The sequence below is a fragment of the Aythya fuligula genome, chromosome 6 (assembly GCF_009819795.1).
Source record: "Aythya fuligula isolate bAytFul2 chromosome 6, bAytFul2.pri, whole genome shotgun sequence".
Lineage (NCBI taxonomy): Eukaryota > Metazoa > Chordata > Aves > Anseriformes > Anatidae > Aythya > Aythya fuligula.
The window spans coordinates 14,628,326-14,650,646 of NC_045564.1; the positions used below are offsets into that span (position 1 = coordinate 14,628,326).

The 22,321-nt window shown below is 34.8% G+C and overlaps 1 protein-coding gene across 1 annotated transcript in view; it reads left to right on the forward strand.

Moving 5' to 3' along the window:
• CERKL (ceramide kinase like) overlaps window positions 1-20,730 on the forward strand; it is a 53,150-nt gene extending 32,420 nt beyond the window's left edge. The window contains exons 4-13 of the mRNA XM_032190506.1: window positions 3,486-3,549; window positions 7,271-7,413; window positions 12,480-12,554; window positions 14,145-14,322; window positions 14,548-14,616; window positions 15,007-15,035; window positions 15,120-15,228; window positions 18,364-18,460; window positions 19,716-19,891; window positions 20,649-20,730. Of these exons, the coding sequence (XP_032046397.1) occupies window positions 3,486-3,549; window positions 7,271-7,413; window positions 12,480-12,554; window positions 14,145-14,322; window positions 14,548-14,616; window positions 15,007-15,035; window positions 15,120-15,228; window positions 18,364-18,460; window positions 19,716-19,891; window positions 20,649-20,730 (1,022 nt within the window). The remainder of the gene's footprint in view (window positions 1-3,485; window positions 3,550-7,270; window positions 7,414-12,479; window positions 12,555-14,144; window positions 14,323-14,547; window positions 14,617-15,006; window positions 15,036-15,119; window positions 15,229-18,363; window positions 18,461-19,715; window positions 19,892-20,648) is intronic.
• The last annotated feature ends 1,591 nt before the right edge of the window (window positions 20,731-22,321 follow it).

Sequence of the window (22,321 nt, forward strand, 5' to 3'; positions counted from 1 at the left end):
GCTTTTCTGAAACATGACCATTTACTTCCATAGCAGTGTACAAAGGTGTATTATGTACTACAAATTAAAGGCTTCTCTACAGTTTTTATATTGTAGATAGTTTACTTCTAGTCTTTACACATATACTTCTTCAAAGCTTAAAATTCATACACAAAAATCTTAAAGCAAATTTGAATCTCTGAAGTGATTTTGAGTGCATATACAAGGCAAGACTTTAAATATAATTAAAAACAACAACTACAACAACAAAAAATATGAAACTTGGACAATGAAGTGATGAAAGACAGAACTCTGCTCATCCCATCTCATGTTTTGGTAGCTGGCTATTGGTGTTACTGTGTAGTGATTTTGGCTTTTACATGATCAACCTTCTCATGACTTAATTTTCACTGTTAATTCTATTGGAATAATCTTTCTAATTTTTATTTTTTTTTTCCATATTACGTTGCACACTAAAAATACATTGATTTTACTGAGATTGACCACAGGTCTTAAAGGGTAATGTATTTTTATACAGTCTTATACAGTCTTTTAAGAGTTTAACAGTGCTGCTGTTGGGGTATGACATTTAGAAGAACGGTGACTCTTCTAAAAGTCCAGTTCAACAAAATCTTCCCCCAAATCTGGGACACCTACAAGTACTGGCAAATACTGATGATTGGCTTTATTATTTTAGAAACATGTTGCAAAATCCTACACAAACTTAAAAAAAAAACAAACAAAAACAAAAACAAAGGTAAACCCAACAGGCTCCTAGTTTGTCTTCTCTTTCTAGCTTTGAGTCTTCTGCTTCCATTTATGCACAGTTACAAGCTGGATGTTTTGGCAAAAACAGTAGCCTCCTCCCCTTCACCCCCATCATTTTTAAGGCAGAATCACAAAGGAAAAGAGAATGATTGAGAACTGGGCAAATAACATTGGTTTAAACTTGCAGTGTGCTAAATAACATTAATATTATTTTTTTTCCTCCAATGTTAACACCAGTTAATCTGTTGTTCTTATTAGCAGTTTTAATCCTATTGGCACTAGTCTGTGACATGAGTTCCAGCGTTTAGGCATGTCATGTGGAAGTGTCCGACATTTTGGAGTATTGAACCAATTATATATCACTTTTTTCTTTATGTGAGGACTGAACCCTTAGTTTCTTATTTTGCTACATGAGATATGGTGTTACAATGTTTTGGATTATATGATTCTGTTCAACTCGAAATCACTCAATTGCCTTCTTTTCCCTACCGTAATTTAGAGCTTTGGAACAAAATGTCTTGAAAAAGGAAAACATTTTCAATTAAATTCTGTGTTAGAAATCACTGAAAAAAAGCCAACGCTATCTATGCCAATTATGTTACATGAATCCTTAAACTGTGAAAGATGTTCTTTGTTCCTCTTAACAAAATTTGGTTTTCCTCCTGAATTACAAGCACCAAAATTTTCAAACATCTATCTTTTTTTCCAAGTATCAGAATGACTTTTACATGTGCATCTGTAGGTTGTCTAGCCTGCAGAGAACTTTTAGACGTGGTCTTTTTATGCCTGTGTTGATTTTTTTTAATTTTTATACTTGATAGGTATTCTATAAGTTGTCATCAAGTTTTTTATTGGAAATCTCATATATTTTTTAATTATTGTTTTTGTCACAGTGCTTCAAAACAGATACTATGTTCCTCTGCCATTTGCTCATCAAATTTTAAATTTATTGGAATCATTCCAAGACTTATGCCTAGCAGTAGTTCGCCTTTGTAATTTCCAAATTTCAGCTATTAGAAGCAAAGAGGATGGAGTTCCCATCAATCTGTGACTGTCTTTTTAACTTCCTTTACTGATTTCTCTGTAGACTTGTGCCTTCTTTATTTTCATGTCCTTGTTCTTTGAGCGAATTAATATTGTAATAATAAACGTAACTTATATCGTTACATTAGGAAACTACTGAGCATATTTTCCTTTACAGTATAAAATCTTATTTGCCATACCATTTTAATTAGATTGTACGCAGAACTTTCTAAATGTCATTACCTTCATTTAAAAAGCAGGCATTTAACCTGGTAACCAACTGTGTGTTTTCACAGGAAGATTTTATTTTCTCATTGAAGTAGTGGTAAGGTATTTGAGTCTTTCTGCATCATTTTTGCATGGTGCACACAATTTTATTGGTTTTTATTTTTCACAAGCTCCACATACTGCTAGACATAGAGTTACCATCTTTAAAAACAACACTGAGTACAGTGATAGCTTAAATACTGTGCTCTGATCTTCCAGAATAGGTCCTGCATGAAAGAAATTCTGTAAGCAATACCTGAAAGTTATTTTATTAATATGCATTTATGTAGCAAAATATTTCTCTAACTTTCATATCAAAATAATTCTAAGTTTTCATTAAGAGTTTCCAAAACACCAAGTACTAGAACTTTGCAAATTTGAAGTTATGTGCTGATAGACAATTTTTAGTGCATAATGTAGAGATTTTATCACTTTCATTTTGATTTTTCTTTTTCAAAGAAATTAGATACTCACTATTGTATATGTGTGTTTGGAGAGATAAGCATTTTCTATTTTTGTAAGCAGCATTTGAGTAGTCTGTAGAAATACTATGTTATAGCAGGTACAGATATAGAGTGATTGTTTTAGACACCACGACTAATAATTTTAACAATATTTAGAAACACTGGAGAAAAGCCTCGAACTATGCTAGCACCAGGGACAGACAAGCATGAAAGATTAATGTAATTTTGCATATAATCATGCACATTCTTACACAAAAAATCCATCTGCAAGTGTCATGTCAGTCAGCAAAAATCTTTGATGGGTGGATGCAGCTGGGCTGTCTCTTCTGGCAAAGCTGGCCTAGAAAATGCTAAATGTAGTTATGATGCTTTGTGCCATCTGTAGTATGCCAGTTTATCCTGTCTTCTCTGGCATTTACGGTACTATGTAGGGTATCAGCAAACACAGAGACATCAATGTAGAGTGACAGATTCATTTCCTCCAGAGGCTATGAACTCTGGTGTATACTTGTGCCACCTTCCTCTGTGTGTTATATTCTGTTGTCACTGGTATTTGGCTTGATTTCATACTTCTGTGTTTAACTCATATTTTTGACTTGGCAATTTGCATATCCTAACACAAAGGCAATTAAATGTGATTGATACTGAAATAATTCAGTCTTAACTGAGGATACGCTTACATTTTCCTGAACTTTACCAACTGTGTCAGTGCTAAAACTTCCATTTTGATGCAACAAACATCTTCTCTAGTTTTCTGGATTTAAATGTGTCTCTAAATGTGCCCTGTGTCTCATACCAGCTGAGTTTTGATATCTTATCTTTTAGCTAGTCTAACTGTACAACTTACCTTTTCAAATGCATTTACTGATCCAAAAATATATTCTGAACCAAATTACGGTGTGTTCCTTATGCTAGAAGGAAAAAAAAAAAAAGAAATCTTATTTTATCTAATATTTTGATAACAAATAATGTCATTTTCCACAGTAACTGAATATGAAGGACATGCTCTCTCAGTACTGAAAGAATGTGAACTCCAGGCATTTGATGGGTAAGTTGATTAGTGGCAATGAATGTTAGTAAGCCTCATAACATTAGTTTTTATTTGTATTCCATCCAAAGCTATGCCAGTAGGTATTTCATGAGTTACTCCATTTCAAATATATTGTCAGATGGAAAAAAATCAATTCTAATTAGGTGCTTCATTTTTTTGTTATTACTTACTGAAAAAAATATATATTTTAGACTGATAAATAATGGCAAATAAACATAAAGCTTTCTTAAATACATTTCATGAAAACTTCATTCTGTGTTTGCAGGAATGAAGCAAGTGCTTTGTACTTCACTCTATCCATTCAAATGCCTCTTAAGGAGAACGTTTTATCTAAAAGTTACCTGATTTTTTTTGTTGTTCCCATTAAAAATTCTAAAAATAAATCATTCAAGCTTATTTCAAGTTGAGAATGAAATTTTTGTTCAATCATTTTTAAAAACCTTGCAGCTATGTGGATTAATACTGCAATCTTAGTTATTTTTACATTTATGGGAGCATATTCAGTAATAAATTGGAATAGGTTTGTGTGCTGTGGAAGTCTAACTGCATTTCTCAGAGCTGTTATAAGCATATGCTGTGAGCTACACAACAAGGCTTAAGTGTTTTGTAGACTGATTCAATTTTTAGTAGTTCTAGAAACTCACATAGATACATTAGAAAATTTATCAGAAGGTGTATTTTAGGTATTTCAAATTTTGAGGATAATTTATTTCAATTCCATAACTGTCTTTTGGGGTGATGGTTGGGGAACCAGTTTGTCCTGGGAAGCAGATATGAAGGCAAAAAGGAAAAGCCGATCATGTATTCTCTTGCACAACCCCCTTCTGCTCTGAGCCACATTTTATTGTTTTGTCTGTGATCGTTGGGTGCAGTTACTGGAGTACTTGTGTGAGGCATCTTTCTAGTAGCCAGATACAAAGGGAAGTAGGAACAGAAGAAGCTGGAAGAAAATACCATGGTGACTGGATGTCTGAGGTGAAAAGATCCCCATCCTTTCTAAGTTGGTTGTTCAAGTGTTTGTTTTTTGTTTGTAAATTTCTGAAGTGTTTGAAAAAAGTTTTATAACTTCCCCAAAAGCCTGGTTTCCATCCATGTACTTGTTCACTAAAGCACAATAAGAACATCCTATTCAATATCTAACTTGGGATGCTTTTTTGATGCGAGGTTGTAGGGAAAATGAATTGCAAGGGTAATTTTTTCCACTGATGTAGCTGGAGGTATCTTGATGGGTTATTCAAGAAAACACTTTGGTGTTTCCCAAATAAAATTTTAATTATAATTCTAGTTTATTTAAAATTAAACCAGAAAATGTATGGGATCTGTTTTGAATTGAAAATTAACTCCATAGCCATGAAATCATACTGCAGATGAAAATCTACCCTTTTAGCAATTCAAGTAGCCACCTGACATGGTGTCACTTCACTATTTCCAGTGAGTCTTGAGAAGTTTTACTCATATACTGTGCAGTGTTGTTTGTGACTTGGCAGATTCCAGTCCTTCTCAGTTGTGCCCTGGCTTCCTGTCCAGTTTTGTTCAAGTCAGCTACTGTATCTGTCCCTTAGTTCCCTGTTTACAATGTAAACAGGATAACAGTGCTTTCCTGCCTCCAAGACAGAACAGGATTTTATTCATTACAGTAGGTAAGAAGTACAGTAAAATACAACTTCTGATCTTGAATTTCTTTCCAAAAGAGTTATGTTCCCTGCATGTTAAAACAGTATATGAAGTAAATCAGAAGCTTTCAACTTGCAGTAGGGTGTTGGAAGTTCTTTGTATTTGTATCTCGGTGCTTTCTGTAAGCAATACTGCTGTGTTTTAATTCTTTGTCAAAGCTGTTTTTGTCTGGCTTCTATGTCATTTATTTTCTCTGATTTCTCCAGCTCCCATTATGTTTTGCAAGATCATAGACATATGTCATGCATCTTGCATATTTCAACTCTTTTGCTCTCCCCCCTTTTTTTTTGTACTGAAATTACCCATGTTGGCAATGTGCTTTTTCCCTGCCTTGGGGCCAAGCTGTGGTGAGAAATAAAGTGCATTTGTGATGCCTCTGAGTTGCATTCTCTTGTTTGTACAGTTACAGAAATATGCAAGGTATATACAGGTATTTCTTCCCTAATTAGGGGCCTACGCTACTATGGATTTTGTTTAGAGTAGCTTGGGTTAGTCAGACTTTAGGGAACAGTTGATTAAGAAACTTGTGTCTGATGGCTAGACAGATGTTTTTTCCTCTAAGAAGGCTTCTTCATGGTCTTAGTGAAATCTGTTTGCTCAAGGCTTTCTACTCCTTATGCATAGCAGGTTCTTGCTGATTAGGTCTGGAATCCCTGGTGCCTGATGGTATCTCTTGTTTCTGGCCAAAAAAGCAACTCTTGATGATTTATGTTAAATTAATTTAAACACACACACACACACAAAGTTTGTATATTTTTGTTATTGTAATTTTGTGGATTCTTCATCTATGTATAACAACAACAAACACAGCCCCCCAAAATTAGAAGAATATTTATCTGTTTTAAAAAGTATTAATATCCAGCATCCACATTTAAGTCCCTCTAGGTGTACAGTTTATCATGTTTTTGTTGCTGTGGCAGGGATATTTAAGCCTAGGTATAAAACAAGAACTAAACCAAAAATGAGATAAAAGAAGATGATTCCTGATTACAAGCAGGAAGAGAATGGGCTCCAAATTTTCTTTCTTTCTTTCTTCCTTCCTTTTTTTTATTCCCTTTGAGCAGTGTTTAGATAGAAGGAAGTGGAAATATTCCTGAGAATTTAAATTAAAAAATAGAATCTGTGATAGTTGAATTTAAACATTTAGAAACTTTTTTTTTTTTTTAATTTAAAGCTTACTGTTTTGTTTGTTTGTTTGTTTTGTGGTTGAACTATCAGACAATTTCACAACTGCATTCATATAGATGTATGAAAGAAATACTTTAAGTGCCTCCTAAAGTAAACCTGACTTATGTATATTTTAAAGGTTTGGAGTATATTATTTTTAATGTGTACCTTAATAACCTCTAACTTTCAATCATACAGATTTGGAGAATCAAATTCTAAGTTACTTAAATAAAACTAAAAATAACAACAACAAAAAAAGACACTTGCTGTAACTGAGCTTTTACAGACAAATGCATTCCTCTCTATAGCCACAGCAGGTGGGAGTTTAATTACATGCTCCAGAAGCAGTGATTAAGTACCTTCATGCAAAGGATTGCTGGTACTAGGGTTTTATACCTTGCTAAATCCCTCAACTGCCTGCATAGTATCCAGGATTAACTGTTTTCAAGTATTTTTAGTTTTATTGTAATATTTGGTGAGTTGTTATTATAATGGTAATTAAAAAGCAGCAGAGTGCTTGTGTGGGTCAGTACTGAAAGGTTTGAAGAACTTCTCCATTGAAGCACTTGAGCACGTGCTTAATTCCTGTGCCTGTTCAGTTCTGTGGCTCCAGTGCGCTCACATAACTTGTGATAAGGTGAGTTGTAATTTATGAATTGTTAAACACACTTCTTACTACTTGGATAGAAAGAAGCAGAAATAAGGATTCTTATATCTTAGTTAATATTCACTGATCTGGCAGTAAAACGCTAACAAGTCTTTAAGAAAGAATGGTTTTTAGCTACTTGCAATGCTGTTATGTAGACGAGGTGTGGTAGCTGTACTGTCCTTGTTTGCTCAGTTACGAAACAACTTTTGCATTTTTGTTTTGTAATAGGGTAGTCTGTGTTGGTGGAGATGGATCTGTCAGTGAAGTTGCTCATGGTCTGCTACTTAAAGCCCAGATAGATGCTGGAAAAGGTACAGACTATATACCAGCGCCTGTCAGAGCGTCAGTTCCTCTTGGAGTAATACCAGCAGGTGAGGCTAAACAGTACTGTTACATTTTGTCAGTCATCTGTTTTAAATCCCTCTGGCATGTTTTATAGTTTTGGCTACTGAAGGCAGTTCTTGGTGCTAAAGCTTCAGTCACTTAAGGGAACTATTGGATAAATGACCTAAATTAGTGATTTAGATTGATTACAAATGACTAGATTTTAAATCATTATGATAATTTATAGTAATGGCACAGATGAGCTCTTTGCCTAAAGGAAGTAGCTCTGGGAGAATAAAACTAAAATCATCTTCAGTTGATCCATGAGAAGATCACATTTTGCCCTTATTTGCCAACAGAAATGATACCAAATGTAAACTTTATTTTCTAGAATGTCTTTAACATAAGCCATGGTGATTTTGCTTCTCACTCTAGTTTTCTTGGCAGATTCTCATTTGGATTCATGCTTACAGTCTATTTTTAAATGGTGTGTTATGAATACATTTTTCAGATGATATTAAAAAAATACTGTGCACTCAAAACTGCTTATCTCTTCTTTATTTGTATAGATCTGAAAATAAATAAAATAAATGCTTTTTTTTTTTTTTTTTTTTTAAATACTCTTATTCCTTTCTTTACTTGTACTTAAATCTTGTGTGTTTGATTTATTTTTTTCCCTTCTCCACCAACATTTCCAATTTTCCCTTTTCAGTATTACTTGGACCAGCTAGAATTAGTGGAGGCAAGGCTGATACTGCATTGGTATCTTCCATTTGAAAGGGGAGCAGTATTTTTGCAAGGAAAGTACCCCGTGGTGTGGCTGTTGATGTGACTGCTTGTTGTAATTTCTCAGACATTTTTAACTAGTAAGGAAAAAAGCCCTGCAGCCAGGTGAACAGTAAATTGTTCTTTTCTGCTTTTTACTAAAAAGGGAGCAAGTCACTGCCAGACAGAGCAAGCATGTTTTAAGTGCTTTACGTTGCACTTCTGAAAGCAGCATTAAAACCAGCATCTAAAATGGTGGCTTCTAAAAATGCAAGATTTTACAAGCTTTTTTTCAAGTAAAAAAAAACAAACAAACAAACTTGAAATTGTCTTGGGAAAAGATGCAATGATCTCAGAAATGAAGCAAATGAATTTTATATCAGCAATTTGACCATCACTTATCAATTTAGGTGCTGTGAATGTCTTGATGGTGGTGAGATGGAATCTCTCTAGCTCTTTGCTCCATGCACTCTGGCTGTACTCAGGTCACTGTGCATCATCACTAGTGCTTATTGTCTACAGTTTGTCAACAGATGAGTGCCGTAATCAAAAGGGGTATGTAGACCCAAAAGAATGGCACGTTGACTTCCTTGGAATAGACTTTCTTGAAAGAGCCTGAGACCAATTTGTATAATGATAGTGTGAGAAACTTCTTAGTAGTTTCTTAAAAATGTTCTGAAGCTTACTTTATTTCAATACTGTTGACGTTTCAAAAAGTAGTTAGGAAATAGGTAAGTGTGATACTTGTGTACATGAAGATGATGTACCTTAATGGTCATTTAATCTTTCCATCCCCATAAATCCATTGAACCAAATCATGAGGATTTTATGTCTAAGAATAGAAGCCATGTTATGGGATTGTATGCCTCAAATGGATTAAAATCTGGGTTTGGCCACTACTATTAGTAGTTAGAGCAGAATTTTGAAGTTTCAGAACAGTTGATGGGGAGGAACTGCTTTTGAAACTCTCACCTCCTGGACAGAAAGGTCTGAAGGGCACATTTTTACTAAAATCCTCCACTGAGGTAGCGGACTGAGCTGCCTTATTCTGGTCAAAATCAAATGGATGAGATGTGGGGAAGCCTGCAGAGGTACTGCTGGCCATAGCAAGAGTGTTTGTTGCTATGGGAACTACTGCTAAGGAACTGTATGGAGGGGGAATCAGAGGCAGGGGAGGGGGAACTGGAAGGGCATTAAAAAAGCGATCCAGTTGTTATAGAACAAGAGACAATCTGTATCTGATGACTGCGAGCCTTTTAGTCCTAAATGGTTCATTTAAATAAATTCATGATTTCCAATTAATTCAGGAAATAAAATATTACTGAGGGACTGTTAATTTCTGTGATATTTCAGGCAAAGAACCAAAATGTTGGTGCAGTTTTCATCAGAATTTTAGCTATGCTTGACTAGGAAGTCATTACATCACATTTATCTGTTTGGATGGGGGAGACATTAACAGCCTTATGAATATTCATGTTGTCTGGTTAATTAAGTTAATTGTACTGCAGAAGTGCTTGCACTTCCAAGGACAATTTTTTTCCCTACAATTTCTGTTTGCTACCTTCATCAGTCATGCTTTACGTGACCTGCAGACACTTTGTCCTTACTGTGACACTTTTGTGCATTTCGTAGGAAGAGTGTTGTAGGAAGTTGTAATGTCAGGAAACTGGGTGAGTATTTTGAGCAGAATTGTGGTTTTGGAATAATAAAATCTTGTTTCTGTGTAAAAATAAATAAATAAATAAAAAGCTGGTGACTGAGATGCTGGAGTTGTACAGTTGAAACCTCTTTTACAGTAAATTGCGTAGTTGGGATGAGATCTAAAAATGTGACCCTCTCTAATTTGTGAGGAGTGCAAAGCCCATACATGAGCATCAAAGAAGGCTATTAGTCTTTGTAGTGTAATACAACAGGGGTCAGGGGAACCATCTTGTTATTGCTAAATAATATTCCAAGTTTACCTAGGGCAGGAAAGGTTGGAAAAAGATGGTTGACTTGGAAAGATGAATGATGGTATTAAAGTCATGATTTCACCATTTAAGTCAGCAAAGCTTGAAAGCTTGTATTCTCTTTTTTTTTTTTTTTTTTTTTTTTTGAATGATAATTTTTATTGTTATGGCCTTGTTTATAAGCTTTCTTTGTGGCATTCTGTTTGTACAGGACATAGGTAATGAGATGCATAATTCAGTTGTCATTGAGGTCAAGATGCTGTTAGGTGTCTATTAAGAGTTTTTTTCTGAAGTAGGTGGTAGTGCTTGCTACTGCAATATTACTGTGCTGGTCCTGGATCTGAAACTTGTGGAAGGGCTCATATGGATGCAGCACTTACATTTCTGAACACAGGCATGACTTTTTTCTTGGGAGTCGGAAAGGGCAGGGTTTTGTCTTGTTTACTTCTGCAAATGTTAATGAGCTCCACAGATTTAAGAGAAGGGTGCAATTACTTGTGCTATTGTGGTAAGTAGGAATGTGATCTAGCTCTAATTAGTCAGCATGAAGATTGGTATTGATTTCAGCCCTGACCATTTGTTATCTTGCTGCCATCTATATTGATGAATTATTTTTCCTTAAATGAGGAATTCCAGGTTTAAGAGATACCAAGTCTAATCTTTACTATCCTGATCTTCAGTAACATACAAATACATAATAAACTGCATTTCCTGCTAGTGTATTTAGAGAAATTTTCTTTTGGACTAAAAAAGTGAAGATTCGTGTTTAGCTTTTGGAGTTTATCCATCTTTCAAAGTACTTCATAAGCCAAATTTGCTGGGTTTATTTAAATTCTTTTTTTTTTTTTTTTAGATTAGGAAAAGGGGAAGTAAATGTAATGGTATAGTCACCTGTAAAATTCAGAGAAATACGTAAATTAAATTGCATTTCCGTTTGAATTGTTCAAAGAATCAAACTGCATGTAATCTGATTTCTTCCGTGTACCACTGAAGATGTAAATTTCAAAGAATGTTTTATGTCTATTATCCTGAGAGATGTACCTCGCTTATTTCCTTTACATAACAGGAGCCTGGAGGCACTCAGTCAGAGCTTCTCTCTCTGAGGTTGTGAAGGCTTTCCATGAGTCTCCGAATTGCTTTCAGAGACTCAGGTGACCTGAGGGAAGTAACAGGTACCCTGTGAGATACTGAGATAAAATTCATAGTTATTTTACAAATCACTGGAAAAGAAATCAAAGCATGTAGTGCTGCATAACAAAAACAAGATGCCTTTACAGCTATGTAACTGCATACATCAATGTTTCCATATTTACTGTTGTTTTCTACCACTAATGGGACATCAAAGATGTTTTGAGACATAGATTTTCAGTCTGGTACATAATACTTTTAAAGTGCTGATTTAAATATTGACAGCCTCTTGTTTGAAATGTAATGGTCTCTTCCCTTTCCTTGATTTTCTCTCCTCATCCCCCCTACTTTTGACAAAGTTTAAATGCATCCATAACATTTAAGGCAAATTTATCATCCAGAATTGTCTACTGCTGCTGTAACATATTAAATTATTCAAGCAACAAGAAAACGATTTGAAAATCTGCGTAAGTGAACTCAATCCTTTATGGAATGTTAGGTTCTAAATTGTTCATTTGTAATTTTTGTAGTTTTAATTAACGTGTTATCAAATTATTCATGCTTTACTCAGTACTCTATCCTGTCTGCTTGGCGGCAGGCCCTGGTGTTCTGTTTGTGCAAAAGTGGATCCTGTGGCTCTGCTACTTGGCCAAGTTAAAGCTGTTTTTCAATCATTAGTGTTGTTCTCATATGTAAAATTGACACGCTATAATCAACCATATTCACGGGTGCCCCTAAGAGCCTAAGAGGTAGCCTGCAAGGGGAGAAACATCTAGCTATCTTTGACTAGATCTTGTAGATTTTATTTATTTATTTATTTATTGTTTCTGGGAAACTTGTTGTTTTACACTGGCAGGGCATTCTATTCTTCTTCCAACTTGGGAAAACATTCTGCAAATGCATCCTGTTAGATAATCTGCTTTCTATTATACTTCCTCAGTATTGCACTTCGGTATAAAACGAGACATTTTTAAAGGGGGATTGGTTAAAATTTAAAAAAGCAATATTTACTAAACTCTTTCCCTCCCCTCCCTTGTTTTTTTTATGGCACTTATTAAAGAATTTTCAGAGCAGATTTTATAGACCTCTGGAAATTTTTATACTTTTAATTTGTACTATTTATCATTTTTGCTGTTACCAAGACTAAATAATTGGGAGTTTGTTTTTTTTTTTTTTTTTTTTTTCTTTTTTAATGCATTTATAATATATGCTTCTTGTCATCCTCAATATATCTTTCTTATTTTTACAATAGTTTGTGTTTACATTTACAGGTACTACTAATATTTTGGCCCATACTCTCTATGGAATTAAACATGCAGTGACTGCAACGCTGCACATTGTAATGGGTAAATATTTTTACATACATTTTATCAGGTTTTAAATAAGAAAGCAGCATTTAGAAGTTTGCCTTAACTAGGTATTTAATAAGCACATGGTGTTATACTATAGCGCTGTAAACTCTATTGTAAGAATTTTAAACCCAAATGACTTTATCCTAATTTACAGGGTATTAGAAAGTACCCGTATACCTATGTGGAAAGTTTTCTGCATATAGCTCAGTAACAATGGTTCTGGACCTCATCTTCTGATAACAAAGATCTGCCATGGAATAATGTCTGATTTTGGCATTTGTGTCCTATTGCTGATGTTCTTTTAATGCAAAAAGTAACATTTTCCAGACTTGATTGTGTGAACTGTGTTACTCTGTATGTTATGCAATGATTGGTTGCATATTCATCTGCTAACTTTAATTTAATGTACCTGCTGCTGACAATAGGAAGCTATGCAATACTTTCTGCTTGACAAAGTGATTAGGATTGGACTTTTCAGGGAAGTATTGTCATATTTCTGAGAAATTATCATTTAGCTCTGTGTGCATTTCTTTTAAAAATGAATAGTTTCCATAAGAGAGCTTTATTAAGTAGAAAAACTGTCTTACTTGCCATTCAGTCTGCACAACAAATAGGTTTTCAAACGTGAAAATGCAATTATGCTAAAAGGAAAAACTAAGTTGCCAGTGGAAACCTTGTTTTCAGGACTTAGAAAGTATGAAATGCTTAGTTGAGCGATGATAATATTCTTCCTAAAGCATTTTTTCTTTAGGGCACTTTTTTTTTTTTTTTTTTTTTTTTTTTTTTAAATGAAAAACAGAGAACAATGGGGAAGGAAGTTTCAGCCTGAATGTTTTCCATACTTTTGCAGGCAGTAGTGGAACTCTTTGCTATGTTGTTTAGATAGCAATACATGAATTTGCATGCAAAATCTGAACCTGTCTCTTAAAATCAGATACTCAGTCTAATGGAAACCACACAGGTTCTACTGCAGAAAAAAAACTATGTACCCCATCTTGAACGGAATTAGATATCTAAAATCTCTAACTTTAAAAACAATTCATAGAATCATAGAATGGTTCGGGTTGGAAAGGACCTTAAAGATCATCTAATTCCAACCTCCCTGCCATGGGCAGGGACACCTTCCACTACACCAGAATGCTCAAGGCCCTGTCCAACATTTGCAGCCTTTTCACAAAATATTTGTAATGATTAAACATTGTACTAGAGGAGTTTCAGGAACTCTTAAATATAAGTTTCAAATGTGTTTATGTAGCAACATTGCATTTCCTCTGATAATGATTTTTGAAAAGTTGTAGAGTAATTGAAAGCCAGACCATGTTCAGCCTGATGAATTGGCTGGACTTTTGCAATAACAATTTTAACATTTTGAAACATCAGAACATTGTTCTCTGAATTGCGTACTTTTCCAGTTTTGATAATATCTAAATTGATTTCAGTTTTCATTAGTAAAACTTGACTTCCTAAGGAGATAAGAGTCTAGAGTTCTTTCAGTTAAATTAGCTGGATAGGAAATGGTAAGTTGTATTCAGTTAAAATACAGATGTTATTTGTAATTTCTGATCTTTGTCTGTGAAATCTTAGGTCATATTCAACCAGTAGATGTCTGTACTTTCAGTACTCCAAGCAAGCTTTTGCGTTTTGGGTTCTCAGCTATGTTTGGTTTTGGTGCAAGGACTCTAGCTTTGGCTGAAAAGCACCGTTGGATGCCCTCCAATCAGCGGAAGGATTTTGCTTTTATCAAAACACTGGCAGATCTCAAGTATACCATAAGTTGTTATATTTTTCTAATATTTCTAATTTTCTTGAGGAAAATCCAATAATTAATGTGGTAAAATATAGAGAACAGTAGTTTAGCTATCTTATTATCTATTAGAGATGCTAAATTCATTATATTCAACATCTTAAAATCATTTTAACTGAATAAAAGTTTGTGTAGCAGTCAGAACATTGGATTACCCAACAATAAATGTCACTATTTTACTAGGCCAGAGGAATGTGAATTATCATTTCTACCTCTACAAATTCCACAGGAAGACTGTCATGAAAACGACAGGTAAGTAAAACTGAGTCATACATGAAATGTACAAAAACGTGCATCTTTGAAGATTAAAAAAAGTACAAATCCTCATTTTTGTTCAAATTTGTATATCAGGTAAAACAATATCTTAAAATAAAAAAGATCTATTTTGACAACCGTGTGCTTTCATACTTTGTGAAATGGTCCCTGTTTGTGAGACTACAGAGGATTTATTGCCAAGCAGTCTTTCACTAAATATTCCTCTGTTATTCAGTTCCATTAATACTTTCCTCTATTGAGATCTGTTTCTTTTTTTTTTTTTTTTTTTTTTTTTTTTTTTTTTTTTTTTTCCGAAACTAATATTGTTTATATATATGTTCTGAATTTACTTTAAATTATTTTACCTACATGTTTTCACTCTTTTAGGAAGAAGAAAGAGAAAAACAGAAAAAAAGGTGAGCCTTATCTTTTATTATTATGTAAAAATGAACTGTGGCTGGTTAAACTAAATTAATATAGAATTACTCTCTTATACTTAGGTAGCAAGGATCAATGGCACAAAATTCAGGGTCACTTCCTGAATGTGAGCATTATGGCAATCCCTTGTCTGTGTTCAATGGCACCAAGAGGCTTGGCACCTAATACGAGGTCAGTAGAGGTTTAGAGAATTAGTCATGTCTATAAATTCTGACATCTTACCTTAAGACCTTGGCTTTTCTGAGAATACAAGCGTGTGTTTAGGTAGTCTAGACCCTCTGGAATGGGGGAGGGAGCATGGACTGCAGCAGACTTGATAATCCCAGAAATTGTAATCAGTTTTTGGATCAGGCAAATAAGGTCAAGTAGTCTAACTAGAATAATGAGTGGATAATTGCTGTGATTAAATTAGTTGGCAAGTCCGACTTAAGCAGTAGTCAGTCATCTGTCATAGGTTCTGGCTATATGTAGAAACTTCATTCTTGGATTTTATTTTACTTTTTCCAATATAAAGGTGCCATTAATTTTTTGCTTTACAGCCAGGAAAAAATGAAGTATGAGTCTTTCTGCTGTCAAGAAGAACTGAAATTCACACTTGTATTCTGCCTTAATTTTGCCAAACTTGGGAAATGCAGCTTTACATGTAGGGTTTTGGAAAACAAATGAGTATGTAATCTGGTTGTTGACATTGATTCATTTTGCCTTCAGCTCATTGTTGAGAGCATGCTTTGTGGTGATCAAACAGCTATCAGGTGATAAATCTTTGCAGCTGATGTTTTCAGTGGATTGTAAGCAGAATAGCAAGTTTGAACTTCATAAACATGAAATACATATACATGAAATGCAACACACTCCCTCATATTAGAATTCAGAATCTTTTCTTATACATTATATATTCAGAAACTTCATATGTAGAACCATGCATAAAAGACTATGAAATGATTGTGGTTTGTTTACATTTGATTATCTTAAGTGAAAATACACATGCCTTGGAACTGATCAGGTATTTCTCTTCGAAATGACTTGCTGATCTGGTCGGATTTGATTTGTTGAAAACAATGCAGAAACAAGTTGTTTTGATGAAGTTCTTGTTGGGAAGGTTTCTGTGCTACAGGAGTCCTACAGAAGTGCATATACTTCAGGATAGTGCTGTGTTGTTATCCCCTCTTAGGAACTTTGTTCAGCATTTACTGTTACAGTCAGTAGAAAAATTTTGAGAAGAATTCATAGAATCATAGAATATCTGAATTGGAAGGGACCCACAAGAATCATGAAGTCCAACTCCTAGGTCCCCAAAGGACCACCCAAAAATCAGACCATGTGTCTGAGAGCCTTGTCCAAATGCTTCTTGAACTCCAGCAGGCTAAGTGACATGACCATTTCCCTGTTCCAGTGCCCGACCACCCTCTTGGTGAAAATCCTTTTCCTGAATAGGTTTGAACAGTCTTGAATTGAATAGTCTTTTTAAGCTTTGCTTTCTCTTTCCATCTGTTCTGGCACCTTCTTCTCAGTGATGGGGAATTTTATGATGAGTCCATGCAATTATTGCAGGTTTGAATGAGTCTTTCTCCTACAGTTGTTCAGTGGATCCCTCTATTTTTATATATAAGGAAGTCCTTTTTTACACTCTTAAAAATAATCTTAGGAGTGCAGGCAGCTGGTAGGGTAGAAGGAGTTGATGCTTCAGACAGGTAAATTATTCGTCATAGTGAATAATATTTTGACTGGAAAGCTTTCCAACGCAGGAGACAAATGTTGCACAAATTATTGGAGATGCAAGACCTGTTATGGCAGCATCAGCTAAACTCAGCTAGATTTCTTTACTGTCTTATTTTTTCCCTGAGAGCTTTTTGCCATGTGAAGACGTTTGAAGGCTTTTACTACTGCATGGAACTCTACTTATACTACCTTAAATTTGCAGAAATATAAATAACTGTCTAAACTATATGAGCCATGTAGGATGTTTGTGTCTCACAGTGTGTTATGCCTCACTGCAGTTTGGACTTTCAAAAGAATTAATGAGAATTCTTAGTCATCTCAGGAAACACAAGTTCATAAAGGGGAATGCATTGCCTAGTAACCTGCTATGTCTCTTCTGGTAACAAATATGTTAAGGAGATGACTTTTTCAATTCCACCATTGCTGTTTGCTAAGTCAGTAAACTAGTGCTATGCAGAGTGGCTTGATGAATGGTTATATAAAAATTATCTTTCTAGGTGGAGCTGTGTTGCAGTCTGAAAACATTCCGGTTGTAGTTGTCAAGGTGTCAGGGGCCTGTGAGTGGGGAGATATGAAGTAGTAGGCTGGAAATACTTTTTTCTGGAAACGTTCTTAGCCTTTTTACCAAGTGTACCAGCTGAATAAATAAATATATATATTCAGAAGATATAAAATACATAATTGTTATATGAAGTATCGTCTCAGCAGTGATTGGCATGTTCATCGGATAGGCTTGTTAAAAGTTGCTTTGTTTCCGTAACTTCAGTGAGACTTAGGAATGGTTGTGTGGTGAGGTTCAGGTTGTTAGCTTCTGTGACAAGGTACAGTTGCATTGCAGAGTCTGTGAAATAATAGTAGCTCATTGATTCAGATTCTCAAAGGTGCTAAATATCAATGCAGTTGGATACCTCGTACCATTGAGTAAGAGACCACTGTCATTACAGTCTCTTCTTGATTAACCTCTAGTGTACAACAACTGTTTTCCACAAAATTCCTTCCAGTTTTTTAATTCTGTTCAATGTGAAATATGTAAATAGAACTTTTCAGAGAATTTCTAAGAGATCCTAGTCAGAGAACAGCGTCTTGCTTAGGGCAGCCTGAGTGCTAACGGTGGAGATGAGTGAGTCCATCTGCACTGGGTCATAAAACAGGAATGTGCTTGCATGTGTCAAGGGAACAGCTACTTGGCATATCTCTGCCTCACAACATTTGTGGTGATTGTTGTTATTTGTTTGAGTGAAAAATGTAAAGATAAATGTGTGATTTTTAAGAATTCCACTTTTAAGTAGGAAAGCATTTTTTTTAAATAATATGCATTATGTTCAATAAATTGTACATATTGATAAGGAAATACAATTTTATTACTACAGTGTGTGTTATAAATATAGAGATGCTAAATAACCTCAGTTACAACATTTTAATTGATCTAGAGTGGTATGTTTTTTGTTTTGTTTTGGAAAAAAAAAAAGTATTTATTTTTAATTATGACTATTCTATGAAATTGCTCTTGCTCCTAGGCTTTTGAAGAGGCTATTAAACTTCCAGTAATTAATTTATTTCTGGGAACTAAGTCTGTCTGCTTTTCAGGTTGAACAATGGAAGCATGGCTCTTATTGTAGTACAAAATACTTCTCGAACTGAGTTTATAAAACACCTGAAAAGATATGCCAGTGTAAAAAACCAGGTACTGTTGATTTCTCTTTGGTGATTATAAAAGAAACAGTTAATCGTGAAGATAGACATGCTGTAAGAGTTAATGTTAGCATCCTCATAAGGAGACTTAGCTTCCTGTCAGAATACATTAGCCCCCTTTTTGTCTGATTTTTTTTCTTTCTTAAATCACTAGACTAATACCGATTAGCCTATTTCAGCCCATCTGTTGTGGTTTAAATTGTATTTTTGTTGTACCCGTTGTTTTATGGCTGTAAAGCAATTCCAGAACAATAGAGGAAATACATGCTGTGTTTATATCTTGTGTAGTACAGGCATCAAGAATGCAGACTGGGAGGGCATCATGCAACTCTGTAAGAAATAGGTGAAGTCCTTAATTTCTGCGTGTCACTGAATGTTATGCTGGCAGCATCAAGTTATGAACATGAATTTTAGCAGAGATGCGTTCCATGTAGTTATGCATGTTTGTAGAACTGTACTTCAAAGTTGTGGTCATCCTATTTTGGAAGAAAAAATGAAGCATTGAAATACAGTGCCTTACTGTAGTCATAAATATCCTGTGTATAGTCTAAATATCCTGTAGTCACTCAAAAGTTTCAGGATTACATGAACTCGCTTTTACAGGTAGGTTTGGATTAGATAGCTATCCAGCAGTCAGAGAGTTTGGCGGAGAGTTGGCAGTAGTTCCATGTGACAGCACTAACAGATGCCTTTAGGAAATAGATTATGTTTTCCAGTTATGCCATAGCTACAGTCTTTGGGGAAGGTGGCTTTGCTTTTCTTTGCTTTTATGGTTAAAAATTATAGTTAGAAATTAGAGATTATAGTTAGAAATTAGAGATTAGATCTTTAAAGATCACCATTTACTGGAATTCTGACTGGCCTCAGTGGCCACTGGGTTTACTGGCAACGATGAACAGATGATAGGAAAAAATCTCCTTTTGCTTTCATGTACTCTGAAAGCATATGCCATTTTGGCATGTGAAAAATATACCACCTCACCTGTAAATTGAGCAAGTATGATAGAGGAATGGAACTTTTTTTTTTTTTTTTCCCGAGGCATTATTTAGGATAAAAATAGTACTTTAATCCATAAATGTTAGCCAGAATATATAATGCCTCGTGGTCAAAGCTAGAGCTGTGTTCTCATATACTTAAGTGCACACCCCCAAAAAATAAATCTTTTTAATTTCAAGTAATCCAGTTTGTTGCTAAACCGTCAGCTACAGGTTTCATCTTTGTTTGACATATATTTGTGTTTGATTTAGTTCAATTTTCCATTTGTTGAGACCTACACAGTTCAAGAAGTAAAACTGCAACCAAGACGTAAAAGTGGGCTTGATGCCAAAGAAAATACGTATTTGAATGCCACTTCTGCAGAAGGAAATTACCCTTGGAATATAGATGGGGATTTAATGGAAGAAGCATCAGAAGTTCATGTTCGGTAAGGTGAAGTATTATGCTATGGACAGTATACCTATAATAGATCAGTACTGTAATCTTACTTAAATGTATATTAAATACAAATGACACCAAAATGGGGTATTGTAAATACTGTAAGAGTAGTATTAACGCTGTGCTGAACCTCTGCCGTATTGCTTTGTGCCTATCTCTGGAAAGGTTTGTTATGCCCTCGAGACCTCTCCTTTCTGGTGGTTCAGCACCTTTCAGCTCCTCTCCTCCCCTTTCTGCAAGTTGCTTTACCCTTCTGTTTCTTTGAGGGGAACAGATGTAGGTAAAGGTTGGTGAGTCCTGGGAGGAGCTTGTTTGGGTGTGAGGATTGCTGCTTGGCAAGCCCTGTTTGCAACCTCAATGCAAACATGTAGTTGTTCAACTGTGGGAAACATAGTGCTGCTTGAGAATAGTGTCCCTATGTAGGATCAAAAAAAGAATATTAATACATGGGGAAATAGGACTATCAGTAGAAATAAACAACAGGCGCCTCATTTTTCTGCAGTGTACAAAGGATCAGTTGAAGGATCAGTTGAGGTAACGTTTTGTAAAATAAAAGGCTGATCATATTATAGGATGACTGAGAAAATAATATACACTTTTAGAGATTACCTTGTAGGAACTCTCAAAATGTAATTCACCTGATTTTATTCCATATCGCAATTCAGGCATACTTGTTTTCCAAAAAGAAAAAAAAAAGCCATTGCAAGAGCTGATGAAATTGATAGTTTGATTTCTTCACTTCACAGGGTGCATCCTCAACTTATTAATCTCTATGGAGTGAACACTGATGACCTGGAGAGTTCCAAAGCAACATGCAATTGCATATAGAAGGGACACACTGCACATTCTGTATTAGAACCCTTTTCTTATCCATATGAATGTCTTTCTAAAGTCTCAGTTTTGAACTCATTGAACTCAGTTGTAGCAAAAGTTTATAGTATTTCTGGCTTTAAATTTTTATCAATTAATATATATATATTTATATCAAAATATATTTAAAGAAGCATTATTAGACTTAACAAGAAAAAACGAAAAGTAATTATATGGGTCTCTTTTATAAATTTGGGGCTCTAAAAATGTCCATCAAAATAGATGAAAACTGTGATTTTTCTCTTTAAAATTGTTCAAGCTTCTACAATAAATATAATATGAGGTATTTTTAAGGCTGCTGTTATTCATGTTATCAGGTTACTCAGTTCAAATAGAACTAGTGAGTGGAAATACAGAAATGCAGTCAAAATGTGGATTTTTGATCAGGGATAGGTATTGCTTTTAATGTTGCTTTAATATGTTTGCTTTCAAGTTTTTTTCTAGTCAAACAGAAAGGAAAAAATGATATGCTGATGAGTTACACAGCTTTTCTTTGGTGAAAGTTATTTTAAGGACTACTCTTTGTACAAGATAAATATCTAACAATGTTTAATGTATACTGAAGGGAGATATTGGAGAACTGGAGGGATATTAAGCATAGTTTTTTTTGTTGCTGAGAATAAAGTTATGATAAATAACTGAGTTATTTGGATAACTTTTTTTATAATATTTTTATAAGTGATTTTTAGGTAACTTTACTACAACTGTTTGAGATGAATGCAAATTAAGACTGTTTCTGGAAACTGTTTTCCTTTGAGATGATGAAAAGTAGCAGCCTGTTGAGCTTGTCTGTCTGCAGGGCCACAGGGGTAATGCATGTAGTTATTTATTTCAATTATTTATTATTATTATTTATTATTTTGGTTATTTATTTTAAATTATTATTATAGTTAAATATTCACAAGCAAGTGTTCACTTGTATGTGAATTGTTAAGAAAAAGGCTGATGCATAATGGTGTGAAAGCTGTGCTATCTCATGTCTGTAACAAGTTGCTTGAAGTTCTTTGGAAAGAAGTTAAGCATAAGTGAAATCCAGTTTTTTAAGATTTTGTTAAATCAGGGTGTAAGCCTTTACAGGGGATCTGTATTTTACTTGATTTTAAGTCCTGTGAAAAATTTTTACTGGTGATAAGCTTGATGAACATGTGGTGTTCCTGAAGTATTGCAGATGGTTACTTGTGTTGTAAGAACAAGCTGTTACTTGTTGGAAATCTCATACAGTTCCTGTGGACAAACGTGTCTGGCAGTAAAGTCTGCAATCGGACAATAAAATGCTTGCTTCATAAGCAATTGTTACAGGAACCTCGCTGCTACAGTTTTATTCTCTGCACTGGAGTTAGTGACTACAGAGCAGGGTCACAGCATCCTTCAGATTGAATGAGACCTCATCAGGGCTCTAGCCCAACTTCCTGCTCCAAGTGGTCCAGCTATGAGATAGACCTGGTTATTCAGGGCTTTCATCTAGTCTGGTCTCAAAACCTCCAAGGGTGGTGATGATGACACAATCTTTTTGAGCCCCTGCTCCAAAGCCAAGCTGTCCTCATGGGGA